Genomic DNA, 17,584 nt, shown 5'->3' with positions numbered 1-17,584 from the left:
ATCACCAGAACTATTATTTTGACTTTTAGCTATCATATAATGTAGTCTTGGTTTTTTTGTTTCATTTAACATGAGAAGTGGTATATGGCACAGAGCAACATACTGTGTTGATAGATGTGGTATTGCTGTGGTTGGGTTTGCCAAAAATAACACATTTCCCATTGGAAAAAAAACAAAAAACAAACCAACTTTGGAAAAGTTTGTCTTTTCTGAGTACAGGCATTTTATGTTAGAGCCTTAGAGCTGATTCTGTCTCTCCTAAGTTATAAACCCTTATGGATGTACTATAAAGATGTCCACCTAATGCAGAGAAAAGCAGATTAATTGATCACAGTAATATATTCTTATCCACTGAACAAGAGCATTCCGCACATTGTTTCTTGTTTTGTTTCTGGCTTGTAAATCTTCATTGTAGAATACAAATGAAAATGACCAAAATATGTATTATTTATGAATAGGACTCTCAGATACGATGCTGTAGATTGATTGTGTTAGACAGGATATAACAGAAGCACAATCAGTCAATGAAAAATAAAAAGCAGCAAAAATGGCTCATGCTAAAAATGTAGTTCCAGTGACACCCCTTATATAAAGGACATTTCCAACACATTGACATTTATATTTATCACGGCTGTGTGTGTGATTTACAGTTATCTGAGGTACTGAATATCAGGAATATCCATGCACATACACACCCCTTTTGAATGATGGTAAGTCATAGACTGCTGCATTGCCCCTTATACAGCCAGCTTTTCCTCCCCTTTTTATTTTTCTTCTCTAGCTTCAGGGACGCAAAGGAAGCAGTAGATCAATAGGGTGTCTTGACTGAAGTTGCCTGCAGCACTTCCATTTCTCAGACTGGACACTGATGCTAACTATCAATAGCAATAAGAGGCTGTCTCAGACAGAATTAAGGCTCCTTCTTCTGCATGGCTGTCTGGTGCTTACTGATAAACATCATGTGCACGGGATCGCAACAAATAAACCATTTCAAGTGTGCAAACTAGCCACTGTCATTCTTCCTATTGATACTTGCTGTGCGGTGAAGGCACTGATAGTTATTTTCATACAGCTGATAACACACTAGATAAGGGTACAGACAGATAACAGTACAAAGGCATAATGCTATAAAGTGTGGAAAGATCATAGATTAAATTCTCCGTACTCCTGTAGAAACCCTGAGACAACAAAAGACAAAACTATTGACTTATGTTTAAACTACTTAAGAGAAGCTACAGCTAAATTTAACTATTTATTAACTTCTGGTTTTTAGGTAACGTTAAAGATATCCTGCCAAGCTATTTTATTCAGATGTGATTCCTTTTTAACGCTCCTGGATTTGCAAGCTTAATCAGGAAATAAAAGCCACCAGGGGCTGGATGCAGCTATGATATAGATGGGGAGGTGTTGGGCAGCATAATGGTCACTTGTCATTTAACCTGAGCTACACACCGCACTGGCAGTTGCTAATTTTGGAAGAACTGAGCCTCTTTAGCCTCCCTCCCTGCAAAAAATTGATTTCCCAACTGATCTATAGCCCTGTTGTGCATTCCTTGCTTTCAGTCTGAATAAGGTTGAATAATTGGGTTCTCACCCACCCACATGAAAATACCCTGGCCTGGATCTTCTTGGTGGTAAGTCCTTTTATAACTCTGTTTAAGTCAGATAACCAGTAAAGTTATGCCAATTTGCAACAAATGAAGAGCTCACATGCTAATCGGGATTTATTTTTCTTTCAATTTTGCTTTAACTGCCTAGGGTGGGGGAAGTGGTTCAGATGCTCTGCTGGAAAATCAACAGAGGCTTATTTCATATCCTCCTTCTGTGGAGCTCTAACCATTTACAGGAGCAAACAATTTGGCTCTGAGACATTTCCAGCTTTATATGAAGTGGTGCTTTTCAGATGAGGAGGCTTGTTTTCTGAGGGCAATTTCAGTGATCCATTTTGAGTTTCAGACTATCCTAAACAAAATGCTTAAATAAGATTGTTTTATAATAATTTTTATATTATTATGAATCTAACAAAAGCTGATGGTTTTCATAGGATGAGGTCATTCTGAAGATAGCTCTGATGTTGCTGGATGCTTAAATTAGGGTGATTGATGAGAAAATAAACCAGAGCATCCAAGACTTTCGGGACACCAGTTACGAATAAACTTACTAAAAAGGCTCGCATAAGGAGAATCGTGAATATATGTCTCTAAATACATGTATTTGTTTTGAACAAAGTGAAATAAAATGTTAATTGGAATTTAATTTAGGATTAAAAAAAAAAAAATAAAATCATACTACAACTTGTGTCTAATTACTTCCTGATAGACATTTTCACTTTTTTTGTCTCTGCACCATATCCTAAAATCAGACTTGCCCACCACAAAATAGCCCTATGGGGGTGGAATAGTTAATAGGAGTAGACTGCTCAGAATCACTGCTGTTATTAATTGTCCTCCAGTATAGAACATGTACATTTTATGTTAATATGTTGATTAGCGAGACAGAGCGTGCAGTTTCTAGCTAGGGAAGCTGGAATTTCAGAAATAGCTTGGCTCTTCAGTTTGATTACTTTCTGGCTAGAGTGTTGGAGTCAAACTAATTCATTTTGTAAACATTACTGGTCATTCATGTACAGTACATTGCATGAATCAGTGTAGGACAGTCAGATGGGTACAAGTTCAAAAGTCCAGATGAAAATTACTATTTCACTGTACACAGTATAACCCCTGCACAAAGAAGGATCATATCTGTACTCCTTACTCAGGCAAAATTCCCACTCCCCAAAATGGAAGGTTTCCTTCAGCAAGGTCCTATTTGCTGATGATCAATCCACCCCCTGCACCCTAACAGTCAGCTTTCAACAAATGTTTATACAGCTCAGGGATACAAGTATAGCCTCAACATTTCTGCACAAATAATAGGCCACAACCTCACTAGTCTAAATTGGCAGAGTCCTATTGGCTTCAGTGGCATTACAGTGATTTACAATAGCTAAGGTTCTCATTCCTTTTATTCTTCCCTTGCTGCCTCTGACAGAGTATGCTCTACATACTTCTTTTTGCTGAAGAGTGGACTAACTTTAAACTAAAATTAAGTTAAAAACCAAGCTCTTCATGCTATTAAAGTTTCCCCCAATTTTAAGAGAGGCTCAGCAAAAAGGGACATATGTTACAAAGGTGACCATGAGATTCCTGTAGCACAAGAGTATTCAGCTGAGGAGCACAAGACCTGGGGTGCTAAGGCTGAAAGCCAGAAAAAAAAGTAATTGGCTCTTTTGTTAAAAAAATATTATATATATATGTATATAGACACATACATAAATCTGGTTTTACTGCTCCCACTGAAGAACTCTATTGTGTGTGCTAGTTTTAATAGCAGTTACACAGATATTAGTACACAGTTGTGTATTATAATATTTGTTTCTTGATGTCACTAAGCCAGAATTCTTTAAAACAATATGAAGTCTTTCTTCATTTTTCCCCAAGTTTTTCATGACAGGAAACATTAGTAAAGCTTTTTTTTTTTTTTTTTTTTTTTCCCCCAATGGTAAGTGACTTGAAGCTGGAGACAGAGAAATGGATTACATTACATATTTTCTACACAAACATAGGGATTAATTTAAATGATCCCTCTAAATCAAAATAGCTCAACTTTTTGGTAGCCTTTGAAGTTTAATGAATGTTTATTCTTGCCATCAAGTGTAGGTTTTGGGACACCCTGCAGGACCACTAAAACAAGATGATCTAAAGCTATTTATATTAAATAAGCCAAAGTCAAGATGTTTGTATTAAAGTTATGAAGAAAATGCAAGTATTTAAAAGTAGCTAATATTTTGTTTAACAAACTCTATGTTAAAGACACAGAGTTGTTCCCACTGTGCTGTTGATGTCTATAGATTAGGGCCTATATATTAACTACAGTTCTGTTGATTTAAAAAGTAGACTTGATATAGAACAGGTCCCTTCTGTAGCTTGCATGCTCTCCTAGGTCTGGTTTCCACTCTTTTAGGGACACAGAAAAGCTAGCTTTGCTCTTATCTTTCAGAATACATTTGGAATTCCTTTCAAATGTCTCTTATCAAAGTTGACAAGAAGTACCTATTACTTACAGACATTTCAATGTGGGTTTTCTGTAGAAGAAAATTAAATCAGGTCATGAGATGTAATAAACCAGACACAGGATTTCCAAATACATTTTATTTCTTTCATGGTTAATACTTTTTGAAGTGCGCTACTGAAATGCTGCATAAATGTAAAATCTGCTTTGCCTTTGATGACTGTGATTGACTAAAACAGTAGGTAATCTTCTTTGAGATATTTAGCTTCTGATAATTCAGTCATACAGACATTCTCTGATTTTTTTTTTTTTTTTTTTTTTTTTTTCCTGGAGGGACATTTTCACATGTACAAAAAATCCTTGAAAACTAGCTATTTTTTATATCTAAAATTCACAGCATGTCTTGCTGTTAAATTGCCACCTTAGAGGCCTTTTTAAATTTCATTGAAAATGCATATTAAATCAAAGTGATAGACACATGTAATGTAAAATGTCTGTCAACAATTAGAATCCCATTTGGAAGTTTGTAAAGCATAACAATTTAAAATGAATTTAAATTGAGAAGGAAAGTTTTTACATTGAGAAGGAAAGTTTTAGCCTGCAGTATTGCAATTTTGTACAGAACAAATCCAGATTTTTTTGCCCTTTTCTGAGTGAAAGAGAAATAAAAGAGCCAGAGCTTCTAATGCAGCTAGTTCACCATCATGTGTCAGTCAAGCAGTTTCATCTTTCCACAATACAGTCCAAACTATACTGATTGATTTTGAAGATATAATAAAGCAGTAAATATGCAAATAATATAGTCCAATGTAAAATCGTGTTGCCCTGTCACAGAACCATACAATAGCCCAGGCTGATGACCAAAAGATCATCTGGTCCAGCCTTTCATTTTTAAGGAACCTAGAATACATTCCCACTGATCCACTTGATAAACTTGTGTGCAATGTACTGAAAAGTGCAACTGGTTTTATCGGATAGACCAAATCTCTATCCAGTAACATCTGGGTGGTTTGAAAAAAAATGCTTTAAAGGAAACTTTAGAGATGACGAGTTTTACAGACAAACCTGGAAATTCTGAAATCATAGGGTCCACAGGCAAACAGAGCCACTGGAGCACTGAGGCCAAGTACCTCCAAGACAGTTTTGGCCCTGGTCCTTTGCCATGCAGCCCCACCACTGAGGTCTTCCCTACATAAACGGGGCCTGGGGTTGCCAGTCAAAGGGGTACATAGTTTGGGCTGACACATGGATTTTCCCAGAGTCTTGGGTCTAGCAAAATCTGGCATTAGTTTAGGGTTTATGGCTCGTATTTACTGAATACAGTGTAAACATCTACAATATAGTTTGTCATAAAACTAAAATATTTTCAATTAATTTCAAATTTTGTAGCATATATTTAGTTTTAGTTTTATAAAATGCATGTTTCCAAGCAGTATTGCGTAATGTCATTGAATTCTCTGTAGTATTACATAGTTCCTTTAGGCAGATACACTTCCAGTGCCGATATACTTGAATATAATTCTTCCAGATTAAATTATGGCTGTTTCTAGACATTACAGTTATCACTTAGCTTGATTTTTTATGAGAAGGAGAATAAGGACTCAGAATAACAAGAAATGCAAAGCATATCCTGCGGTTAATTTCTGAAAGGATAGTCAATCCTATGAGAACTTTCTGTGGTATGTTAATAAAATAATTGCGTGCTACCACAAAAAATGGATGCAAATGACCAGTGACAGTTTTTATCTTTGGTTATTTAGTATTTCTATTGTCTTTGAGTAACCCCCCTGAAGAGCCAAGACTACCTGCGATTAGCAGATTTGAACAGGTGGTTTAAGGAGCTGTGCTCTTAAAACGTCATGGTGGTTTTGCTTATACAGAAGCAGTGAGTGCTTTCCCAGTCACCAGCAAGCAGTTCCTTCAAGCCTCCCTGAATATAGCAGCCAGCACCAGTTACAGGATTTTGTTGCTGTAGGCAAAACATTAAGCATAGGCCCCTCACAAGGCATAGTCACTGGCACAAGAAAGTGTTACTAAACATTTTGCAGCCCTAGGCAGCTGCCTGCTCTGCATGGCTGGTGGTGCCAGTGCTGGCCCTGAGCGCAGATTTACCTATCTTTCCCCCATGAGACTCACGTCCATCTCACTTTTTACCTTTGCACTGAGTTTACCTAATTGCTTCTGCTCCATGTGGCACCCATCACTGAACACGGGCAGGTTTTGTCCTGCTTTAGAGCAATCCATTAGCAGTGGGGCAAAGGAGCAGCAGGCTTTGCAGCCCTTGGAGAGCAGCACTGCCTGAAACTGAGTTTTGCTATTAGAAAATTCTAGGAGTGAAACAAAGAGTAAGTGAATGATACTGCTTGAACAGAGCACAGCAATGTTATTGTGTTGTGAGATTATATGTACAGTGTTAGAGAGGACAGTACTGAAAGGGGAGGAGGGAATGAACCATATTTATCCCTTGTTTAATTCCACTTAATTCAGCACATTTATAATGCATTTGGCTCTATGTTTTCATGAAACTGTTATTCTTGTCTATTATAGCTTTGCTTGTGCTTTTGTGCAGCATTAAAATGGAAACTGCTTCAACTGCACAAGGAGCCAGGTTGAGCAAACTTTAGAGAACACAGCAAGTGACTTCAAGCCCTAAAACGTATGGGAGTGTAGAGGTACGCAGCTGCCAACTAAACATATTAGCAAGAGACATCTTACTAAGAGGTATAGTATTTACATGCTAATCATTGTCACTGGTGTCTTCTCTAGATTTTTTTTCTATGTAACAGTTGTTTACGCTTGTCTGAAGTTTGTAATGGGCCTGATCTGGCACACTCACACAAATACAACTCCTCTCCGAAATCAGTTTGTATAGACTGGGGGCTTAGACACATATTTTATTTGCAAACAGCTGGAAGAGCTTAAGAAGTTACCGTACCACGCACTCTTGCCCCATGCAGGAGATTTCCATCCCTTGCTGGCGGAGGATGTCATGCAAACATTTTTGCTAATGCTAGCACAGCGCAGACTGGAAGAGCCCACCCGCTGACTGCCCCGGCTCCGCGGGTGGGACAACAGCTTCCAGGCTCAGGGCAGTGACAGGCGGTGGTCAGGAACAACATGCTCAGTTGTTACTGTTCACCCCTGCTCATCTGCAGTTCTAGACTGAAGCACTGCCCATGCTGCCCTGTCAATGCTCTGCTTCCTGCACGAGGATGAATTTCGCCAGTAACGTGTTTAGGATTGGGTACTTGCATTGCAAACTTCTGAGGACAAGTGGCTTTTCATAGTCTCAGAAGTGAGTACATGATGTATCCTTGAGCCTTACAAATGGATGTAGAATAAGCACTGCCATTTGATGTAAGCTCTTCCTAAATGCACTATGTTGTGTTACATTCAAGAATGATTCTCACCCTGTCGCTTTGCCTGTTGCAGTACATACATGACGTAATGATGGTCAAATTCCTGAACCAGTACAGACTGGGGCTACATTTGTTTTCACATGTGTGATTTTTGCACCAAATGCCTTTAGTGTGATCTAAAACTTACTCAAGGTTTAAGTTCTTATTTAGGTGGTGCTTCTAGGGTGTAAGCAGCTAGGAGCCAGCTCAGATGAGCTTAATGGTTGTCTACAGTCCTGGGGAGAGCCAGCTAGACTGCAGAAAGCTACTTACAACATGCAAATAAATATGTTCTGCAATCCTGGACAGGGTGCAATCCAATTTTGGATGGAATTTGAAGTTCTGTGAAGAAGGACCAAAACATAGAATACGTAACTCAGAGTGAGATTTAAGAAATAGTTTGTACAGCCAGGTGAAAGTCCGGGCATACAATATAAAGTACGTATAGGATGGAAACAATTTTTCTAACCCTAAATCTGGTTTCTGGATTTGTGAGGAAGGGTCTTTTTTAAGTCTCTTTTTGAGGATTGCTCTTTGAATCTTGTGACTTGAACTTTTCTTAGGGAAGGAAAGGAAATTGTGAGTTTCATTTTCTATGTGGTAACTGTATGATCTCCGGTTTATGGAGCAGTAGTTTTCAAGGCTGCCTCTGGATCACTGATGTAGTACCTGCTGATGGCTCAGTAAGAGCTGGCTGGCAGCTCAGTGCTCAACTGTTCCCTCTCTCTCCTGCTTCAGAATTATTCTAAGAAATCAGAAACATGTGGAGGTACCTTTTGAGGTAGGTGCTGGCTGTTGTTGCTATCTGAACACTAAGTAAGTGGTCACTAATGGAAGAAAACAAAACTGCAAAACTGTGGCTGGGGGATCAGATTGCTCCATGAGGAAATGGGCTCCCCACAAAACCCAGATCATGCGTGTTCAAGTCTGTGAGCAAACATATTCACACTCAGAGGAATACGTTTTGCACACTGCCAGTACAGACCAATTCTATTAACAAGCTGGACCAAACTGGGGGCAAAAGGTGGACAGTAAGGACTCTACTTAGCTCAAGCATGGAAAGCAGAACATTATTCATGAAGCATTTAGTTTATTGCAACTAGCGGCTGCCAAGCCAGCTTCTTGTGTTGATGCAAAGAGTATGACAATTTTCACGTTGTAAACACCATGCATTAATCAGGGCACCTCTATATTATGCAAACAAAATGTGTGTACTTACAAATACTTCCACTGTATCTGAATCAAAAATATGTCAGGAAAATGAGAGGGGCTGTCGGCCTCATTTCATCAGTCAAGAAATTTGGGACTCTACAGGCAACTTTTCCCCTGAGCTTTGAGACATATTTATCCCATAATTGCTGCATATTCTCCAGATTAAAATGAAACTTTAAAATATAAATAAAAATGCACACTCTGCAAATCTGATTTGTTAGTGAAAATCTTTTTGTGACAACAGGTCTTTGTAGATGAATTACCTTATAGAAAATCATCTGTAGGTTCTATTTCAGAGGAAATTGCCATGTGAGATTTTGGCCTTGTATTTGTGTTTTGACAGACTACAGAATTTTTGTGTAATTTTGTTTCGAAGGTAAAAAAATCCTAAGGGAACAGTCTTTTAAGAACACATTTTTTTTTCCTTAAATATCCTGGAAAATACAGCCCTCAGTCCTGCTCTTTCATTTGGTTTTAAATGGCTCACACATCCATATTTTATACTATTTTAAATAGTACTTTGACAAAGAAATGATAGCTATGATAATTTTTTAAAAACTGACACTAAGACTCTTGTGAATAGATACTCGGGTGCATGGCAATTGGGACTGTGAAGCTTTTCTACTGTATAAAGACACTTTTCTTAAAGCAAGATGTTTGGAGAAAATCTTGACTGATAGCTAGTTATATCTCATCATCCGATATCAGATGGTTTTTTTTCATGACTGTTCTTTTGACATGTACATATTTCAGTGTCTTTTTTTTCTCTTTTCCTTGTTCTACCTGGAGTTATTTCTGTGATGAGAGACATCACAATATGTCTTTGGAAGATGTCTTTGCAGCCCAGAATGGGTTTTAAAATACTGTATCAAAGGCTGAAGAAATCTCTGTCACTTCATTTCTAAACTTCTGGTTTTCTGGTGGAGGCACATGGTGGCTTTATATAGCTGATATAGTAGGATATTAAAAAAAAATAATAAATTAAACTGTGATGTAAAGGCATGTGGCTTGCAGAGAAAACTTCCGCTGTGGCATCAAATAAAGTTCTTGGTTCTCTATAGAACTAATAGACTCATTCTGTCCATACATGATGACCGCCATGTAACAAATTGGTGGGAAAGATTTCTGACCTAAGCAGCCTACCTGAAATACCCTTTATTTTTTTTAACCTAGAAAAGGTATTTAAAGGATAGAGTGATACCTTGGGATCAATAATAATGTTGAAATCAAGACATTTTCTCAAGTGTATGGTATTTAATAAAAAGAAAAAAAAAGCTTATTTTTTAACATGGGAAATAAGACATTCTGCTATAAAAAATATATCAAATAGAGGAAATAATGGTAGGTTACAGAATGTGAGAGTATTTGTAATTACTAGCACTCCCTAGGTTCTCTGTGTAGTCATGTAAAAGTACATGGAAGTCTTTTGCAGTGCTGCATATTTATCTTTCTGTATGTTTTTTTCCTGCCTTGTGGGCTGTACATAGAGAATAATTGCCTGTACACTGATGTGGGATACTGCTGATATTTTTTTATTCCTTGGTTTTTCAACTCTCTTGCCAGAGAAAGAGGATTTTTCCATCCAGCTTGTTTACTTCATGATTTATGTCTAAATTGACAGAGTCCTTCGGAGGCATTCGTGTTAAATTTGAAACAAACATATTTAATGTTCGTGTTGTAATAAAACAGCTAAAAGAGCAGATTAAAAAGATATGCACAGAGGGGTCTGATTGATTGAGAGATTGATTTTACTACTTTTCCCATAGGTGGGTAGTGATGGCTGTAAATCTCTTGATAATCATTTCAGAAGCACCTTCATCAATAAACTCAGAAGGGACAGCTAGGCATAAAAATTTGCCAGCTATCAGGTCAAAAAAAAGGCAGCAAATGTGTAAAGAAAGAATTGAATTAAATAATCCCACCTTGACCGGTTGTGGCATTAGTCATGCTCATTTTTATCTAGGGGGTGGGAGAGTTCCCCATCACTGCAATTCTCTGGGATTTGGGGGGGGAGAGATGGGTGGAGGCTCTTTCCCTCTATGTTTTTTCTCCCTTTTTCCGTTGGCTCAACCCGTATTGCTTACGATTCAATTATGCGCCTAAAATCTTGTGTTCGTGAGCAATAATCAATTATTAATTGTCAGTAATAATGGAGAAGGATTAAATTCTGGTGACCCCTCCCTTCCCCCCCCCCCCCCCGCTTCTTTTTTTTTTTTTTTTTTTTTTTTTTCCGCCGGGGAGTTATCAGTATAAAATAAATTCACAAAAAGAAAAGAAGAGAGCAAAGGAGGGGGGAGCTGACAGCATGTCAACAAAAGTACTCATACCTAAGACCACGGAGTCACAGGACTTGCCATGTCCATGCTGAATAGAGTGGTTCAGGCTATTGATAATAAAACAATCCTCACTCGCTGGTGCTCGCTGCTCCTGGGTAGCTGCACCCCAGGACTGTCTCAAAAGTTTATTATACATCGGAGCACAAAGCCAAGTTCCCAGCTGACTCCAGCATCTGGAAGCCCCTAATTACCCACATTTCTAAAAGATATGTAACCTGGGTTAGATGAAAAACTGGCTTGCTGGAGAGGTCAGCTGTAGCAACGTTGGAAACTCTTGGGCGGTGTATCTTTTTTAGTTTAAAAAAAGGGCAAAAGGAAGATACAGCAGATGAAGAGAGGGAAGAAGGAAAAGTAAAATGAAAAAAAGGGGGGGGCAAAGGAAAGAAAAAAAAGGGAAAAAAGAAAATTAAGGAAAAAAAAGAAAAAATGTTTAAAACAAGAACAACTGTCCTGCTAACTGCAAAGTGGGTATTTTGCAGGGTGAAAATGCGGACGGGTCGGGTCTCACGGAGCTAGACAGCGTCCTCCGCGCGGGGCCGGGCCGGGCCGACCCTGCAGTGCTGCCGCCGCCGCGCACCGGCCGCCTCCGACCGGCTGCGGGCGTGGAAATTTGCAGAAAATATTAAATCAATTGGATCTTTCCCATCACCACCCCCCGCCCCCCCGATCGTTATTAACGATGTATTATAACGGCGTTCGGATTGTGTAGCTTTTAACCCCTGCGCGTGAAGGGTGGTTGTGTCTGATCGCCACCCTTAATAACAATAATCTAACCTAGTGCGTGGCATCTCATTGAAATCGTCTTTCTGCAAAATGAACTGCAAATTATCCCCTGTTTACCACCTCCCTTCAGTGCTCATCTCAATGAACTCGAGATCGATCCCCACCACGGCTGTTTTACAGCCGGGCTGATTTGCATTGAAGAACGTTAGAAAGCCTCCCACCTCCATGGAAAAGAATAATCGGGGGGGGATATAAAAAAATCTCCAAGGTGTGGCGGGGAGGGAAAAATATCTGTCACTGTCATCTGGAGCTTCGAGAGGGCGAACCCGAGATCAGAGTATTTACGCTGGTGAACTCTCACAACTTCTGCTAGAGACAATGACGTTTAATTGATGTATTGCTATCAACAACAATAAAGACCGATTTTTCTCTAGCCCTGGCAATGCTGCTCTGCCCCCACCCTTTCCCCACCCCTCCCGGCCCCCAGCGAAGGAGAGGAAAACAAACAATAAATAATCAAGCGGTCCTGCATGAAATACCAGGCGCCGCTTTATGCACTAGCAGGGGAGAAAGAGAAACGAAAACAAAGAAAAAAGTTATAAAACTTAATTTCTGCAGATTAATTTCTTTTTCTTTAAACCGTTGGTTTTCTTCTTGTTGTTACTCTTGTTTTTTAATCACCAGCCCACGGCCGCCTTTTTCCAGCCACGAAGCAAAGGTACTGCACATCTGGGAAAATTTGTCTTGAGCTTAATCGACAAATGTATAATGAAATTGTAAACGCGAATAATTTTGGGAGAGCGGCTAGAGTAGAAACCGTGGGAAGCTAACGGAGTGATTGATACAGTGAGAAATGCAGGCACAGACGTGTAAATAGATCCGCGTGGGTACTCAGTGTGCATCTCCGCGTGGCTAGCTGTAAGTAACGTGTGCGTTTCGGTACGTTCAGGGTCGGGTTCGTCCCCACCGTCTCGGGGTGAGGCGGGTGACAGCCTGCGCTGAGTGTATCCATCTCTGCCGAAACAGCTCTTTAAATATTCAGTGAAAAATAATGTCATGTGAAGTACCACCTATAGCAACATTATTATCTTCATTCTTCAACATCATCCCCGCTGATAGCTTCGTTTGTCTCTTTCTCAAAATCTACTGAATCGAGTGCGGTGGGGAGGGAGGCGGGGGGGGGTCTCGCCCTGTGTAGGAATGGTAAGGAGCCTCAGTGGCCGCTTCTCACCGCGGACTAAACCCTGGAGGGGCACCTGGGAGGCTTTTTCGGTTCGTATGCGTTTGGTTGGCTGGGATTTGCGGCTCATGGGGTTTTTTCACCCTTCTCGCTAAACGTTTTACAGTCTCTTTCGTTTAATAATGAGAAGAAAACGCCGGTGAGCCGGTTCCTGGAATGGGAAGATTTCTCTTTTTCCCACTTCTCCTCTTGCTTGCTCTCGAGTTTTTACCGGCTCATTTGAAATTGAAATTAGTTGTATCTGATCAGCCTCTTGATTTTACAGAGAGTTTGTTAATATTAATACGGGGAAAAGGAGTAGCTTCTAAGGAAGAGTAAATAATCCAGCGGGGGGAGTGGGAGGAGATAGCCCTGGCTGGGTCGGGGTAGGGGGAAAGAAATGGCCCGAGCTCAGCTAGTTTTCACAGCGTAACTTTTGCTGCGCGGAGCAGTGTTAGGGGATGGAGTGCGGAGGCCAGAGCGCGATGGGACGCGCTGTGTACCCGCGGTGTACGCGTGCCGCCTGGCACGCGGGGTATTAAAAGTAGCATTTGCCTGTAGCCTCTATGCAACTATACTTTTTACTTCGAGATCGTGAAATTAGTTTGCAAGAGGTTCCTTCCTGGGAAGCAACACCCGGGCGTTAAAGTTGGTGTATGCATGGTGGGAGCGTGGAGCTCGCACGGTCCCGGGGCTGTGCACTAAGTGCTGGGTACAAGCACGACCACCCGTGCGGGAGCGCACGGGCCCGCCAGCAGCCGGCCCAGCCCAGCTCTGCCCTCCAGAGCTCCAGCCCCGAGCGCCGCGCAAAGTTGGCGAAGTTCGGCCGGGCCCGCGGTGGTTCCGCCCGTCCCGCCGGCTCCTGCGCGGGCACCTGCAGGCCCTGCGCGGCCGGGGGCGCTCCGCTCCCGCATCCCGGAGCAGAAGGCAGGTCACGAGCAGTCCGAACCCTGGCCCCGCCGCCGCTCGCACCGGCCACCCCCCGTGCGGCGCGGTTTGATTGACGTTCGGCGCAGCCAACCGGCGCGTCGCGTCGGGCGGGGGGCGGAGCGGGCGGCCGGTCCTCCCGCCGCTCCCAGCAGTGCCCTAATTGTCCTGGGAATGTGTGAGGTAAAACCTAAACCCGTCCTATTTTCAGCACCCCGCGTCCGTGATATATGGGAAGGGGGGGGGGGGGGGCGGCGGGCGAGAGCCGGGGAAGGGCGGAAATGGATCTTTATTCGTAAAAGCGGGGACGAAAAGAAGGGAAAAAAGAGAAAACAAATCCACCCGAAACTTTGTGCAGCCGCAGGAACGGGACGTTCGGCAGCAGCAGGAGCGGGGCCGGGAGCGGGCCGGTGCTGTCCCCGGGCAGACACTTGCCGCCGGTGCGGGGCCGCGGCCTCGGTGCTTGCCGCCGTGCTTCCTGCCCCCGGACGGTCACTGCCTGACCTGCCCCTGGGCAATGGGGAAGGGGGGGGCCTTAAAATATACATTAAAAACAGGAAGAAAAAAGTGAACTGCAGCGCAAAACTACGGGAGGGCGGGCGGCGCGGGGAGCCCGTCGGGGCTGGAGGCAGGGGCGAAGGGACACGACACATTCCTATAGTAACCGGGATGGCGCGGAGCAGTCCCGGCGGGTTGCTAAGAGGGTTAAACTGTATCCAAACAGCTTTAGGGAAATCCAGCCCCTTCTCCCGCCACATGGGTCGACTCATTGGGTGGGAGCGGCGGAGAGACAAGGGTCTCCAGCAAATCAGCGCCTAATTGATTAAGGCGAGCTGGTTTGAATAGAGCTGGCCATGTGCCAATCGCCTCTCAAAGAGCCCCTCTATGATTAATCGCAATGCATTATTGATAATCATAATTATAGCAGGACACATGCGCGGTGCGAGGAGGACTGGGGAGGCTGGGGGGGGAGGCTCGATTTCCGTAATTTTGAGAAGATTTTTTTTTAGTAATTTTTTATTCTGCCCCAGCTGATGTTTGAGCCAGCATGTCGCGGAGGAAGCAGGCGAAGCCTCAGCATTTCCAATCCGACCCCGATCTGGCCTTATTATCCCAGCGAAATGGTGAGTTCTTCTCCTCTCCCTCACACATATTTTAACACAAACACACACAAAATAGATCAACTTACCTTGCCGGGGAGAGGGGGCCGCGCCGGGCAGCGGAGCGGGACAGCTGGATCTCCGGGAGCGACATGCCGGGGGGGTCCTGCGGCGCTTCTGCTCCGAGTTCTTGGATTTTATTTTATCTTTTTCAACTCGGCGTTTTGTTTCGCCTGTTTCCTAACAAAACTCCAAACTCTTTCCGTTTTTTGATGTTCTCCCTGCGCCCTCCCCCTACGGGGCGGTCTGGCGTCCTGAGCCCCCGGGAGATGGATCCGCGCCCCCCGCGCCTTCCTCTGCGCCCTGCGGAGCCGGGGAACAAAGTGAGGCTGCCGCAGGGAGGCTGATCCCGGAGCCCCGCGGGACGGATGCCCCGTCCGGCCACACACGCTGCCCGTGCCGACCTCCCGAAAGGGGCGGAAAGCCCCCCCCCGGCACCCACTTTCTTGCCCCCCCACTCCCCCTCCCGCACCACCCCCGCGGACCCCGGCGCTCCCGCACCCCCCGCGATCCGCAGTCCCGCCGCCGAGCAGCCCCGGCCTTCGGCTGCATAAAAAAGCTTCCTGGAGGCGGAAAAGTTGCCGCCGCCCGGCCGGGCCAAGTGGGGTATCGTCCCGTCCCGGAGCTGCCGCCGCGCCGGAGAGGGGCTTGGCGGCCGGCAGCGCGGAAGCTCCTGGCAGCGCGGGGCTTGTTTTCTTTCACTAAGGTTGCTTTTTATTTTTTTCCTTAGTTTCCCCCTCCCCTTCAAGTCTAGAAGCAAGACGAGCAAGGAATAAGCGCTGGCTTTGTGTCCGCCAGGATTTGGAGAGGGAGCGTGTGAAACATTTTTTTTTATTTATTTATTTTTTCTTTTTCTCCTTTCTCCCCACCTCTTCCCTCTCCCCTCTCTGGGAGAAGGGGATTTCGGCGGAGCCTGGCGGGCGGCGGGGGGGCTGTGCCCCTGCCCGTACCTGCCCCGGGGCGCGGGGTGACAAGTGGTCGGCGAGAGCCGCGGCCGGGACGGCGGGGACGAGCGGCCCCGGGCAGCATCCTGCCTTGCAGCGGCCATGAGGCGGGCGAGCGTCGGGGGGCGGCCGGCGGCGGCCGCGGAGGGCGGCGCGGGGCAGAAGCGCTTCAGGCGGGCAGGTAAGGGAGGGACGGGGCGCTGCAGATGCCCCGCCGGTTGGAACCACCTTGCTCTTCCCCCAGCAACTTCCCGAGGAAGCGCTGGCGCGGGGCCCTCCGCTCCCGCGGCCGCTCCGGCGGTGCCGTGTGCGGTGCCCGCGCCCCCCCCCGCTGTCCGGGCTCGGCGCAGTAAACCGCGTCGGAAAGTTTGCGGGATGTTGCCTTGCGTGTGTGGGCATTTACACGGCTTCCAAGTTCCTTGGAACGCCCGCTTCGTAAAGCGGCAAATATAGAAGTGCCCGCTTCGCGTAGCTCTGCCGAAACACTGCTTAAAAAGTCATTTGGGACCCGGGAGGCGACTTGTGGTTTTTAGCAGAGTTTCGTGCACTCTTTTGAGTGCGCTCGGGTTTTGCCTTTTGCTCAGCGTAATCCCCTTTCTCATCTCAGTAAACGTATTTATTTTTCGTCCGGTATTATTCGTACTTCCGCTCGAAGTTTGGAGCAGGAGCTGAGGATAACATTAGGGTTTATTGGTCTTTCATCGGCCTCCTAGGGAAGAATTTGGAACTTCTTAAAGTGAGCAAGAGAAAGGGAAAGCTGAGATGGAAATTATCTTGCTGGAAAAGTAGAGAGGGGTTTTCCACATCTCACTTCGTAGGATTGCATGTTTTGACGTTCCCTATCTTTTTTCGGTTTTAATAGACGGAGCAGGTCGAAACACTTCTAAGTATTTTTTTTTAAAGTAGCTGTTATCTTATGGTTTTAGTCTTTTGATCTGATTTTGGACATCGTTTTCAAGTGAAAGACAGTGGGAGTGTGAGAAAGGAATGCTCACTGAGCAGCTTTCCTGCCTGTTGCTAAAGGATATGCTTGAAGTTAGTTGGATTTTGCCTGAAACGATGGGATGGAAGTGAAGCTTTTGTTTAGTTTGCGTGGCTATCGTAAGTTAAATAAGTAAATAACAAAATTTATTGAAAAAATTACAGACCGTTTTCCTAGGAAAAGCAGTGTGTTTTACTATAAAATCTGTAGGAGCCTCCCCCCTCCCTTCTCTAGTAATGATTTCGAGTTATGCCTGGTTTACACGGTTAGACGATAAGTTTTGAATCAGTTGCCCAGAGGGTATGTTTTGTAATGGTGTTTCAGGATTCAAAACGCTGTAATATGTTAGCAGAGAGCTACCCGCCGCCTTCCGGGGTCCTCAGCCCTGGTAGCAGCTTCCCACTTGGGCAAGACAGAGTGGGCGAGGTAGGGTGAGGGAGAGTTTTCATTATATGCCTTGAAATTGCAAAACAAACCCCCGAAATTCCAGGCGCTCCTTTTTCCCCCGGTCGTACTGTGGGTTCAGGTTTGCTAACTCATGGGCAGTCTATGCAGGGCTCACGCAAACGCAGCATCGCTGGACCTGGGGGCACTGGCAAGAAGGTGCTGCTGCTGGGCAGCAGTTGGAACAAA

The 17,584-nt window shown here is 44.1% G+C and overlaps 1 protein-coding gene and 1 long non-coding RNA gene across 6 annotated transcripts in view; one reads left to right on the top strand and one right to left on the bottom strand.

Moving 5' to 3' along the window:
• The window catches only part of LOC115600598, a 63,877-nt gene extending 48,505 nt beyond the window's left edge, over window positions 1-15,372 (bottom strand). The window contains exon 1 of one of the 2 annotated variants that reach the window (XR_003989066.1): window positions 15,055-15,372. This is a non-coding gene — a long non-coding RNA (uncharacterized LOC115600598). The remainder of the gene's footprint in view (window positions 1-15,054) is intronic. The other variant, XR_003989069.1, reaches the window with a different exon arrangement.
• The window catches only part of SALL1 (spalt like transcription factor 1), a 17,597-nt gene continuing 12,262 nt past the window's right edge, over window positions 12,250-17,584 (top strand). The window contains exons 1-2 of one of the 4 annotated variants that reach the window (XM_030469748.1): window positions 12,250-12,437; window positions 14,897-14,989. In XM_030469748.1, coding sequence (XP_030325608.1) covers window positions 14,914-14,989 — 76 coding nt within the window. In that variant the 5' untranslated portion in view covers window positions 12,250-12,437; window positions 14,897-14,913. Of the gene's footprint in view, window positions 12,438-12,975; window positions 12,992-14,002; window positions 14,049-14,153; window positions 14,306-14,896; window positions 14,990-17,584 lie in introns of those variants that run through there. The other 3 variants (XM_030469750.1, XM_030469747.1, XM_030469749.1) reach the window with 3 other exon arrangements.

The sequence above is a fragment of the Strigops habroptila genome, chromosome Z (genome assembly GCF_004027225.2).
Source record: "Strigops habroptila isolate Jane chromosome Z, bStrHab1.2.pri, whole genome shotgun sequence".
Taxonomy (NCBI): Eukaryota; Metazoa; Chordata; class Aves; order Psittaciformes; family Psittacidae; genus Strigops; species Strigops habroptila.
The sequence above is the reverse complement of the archived record's forward strand: the minus strand, read 5'-3'. Positions and strand labels throughout refer to the sequence as shown.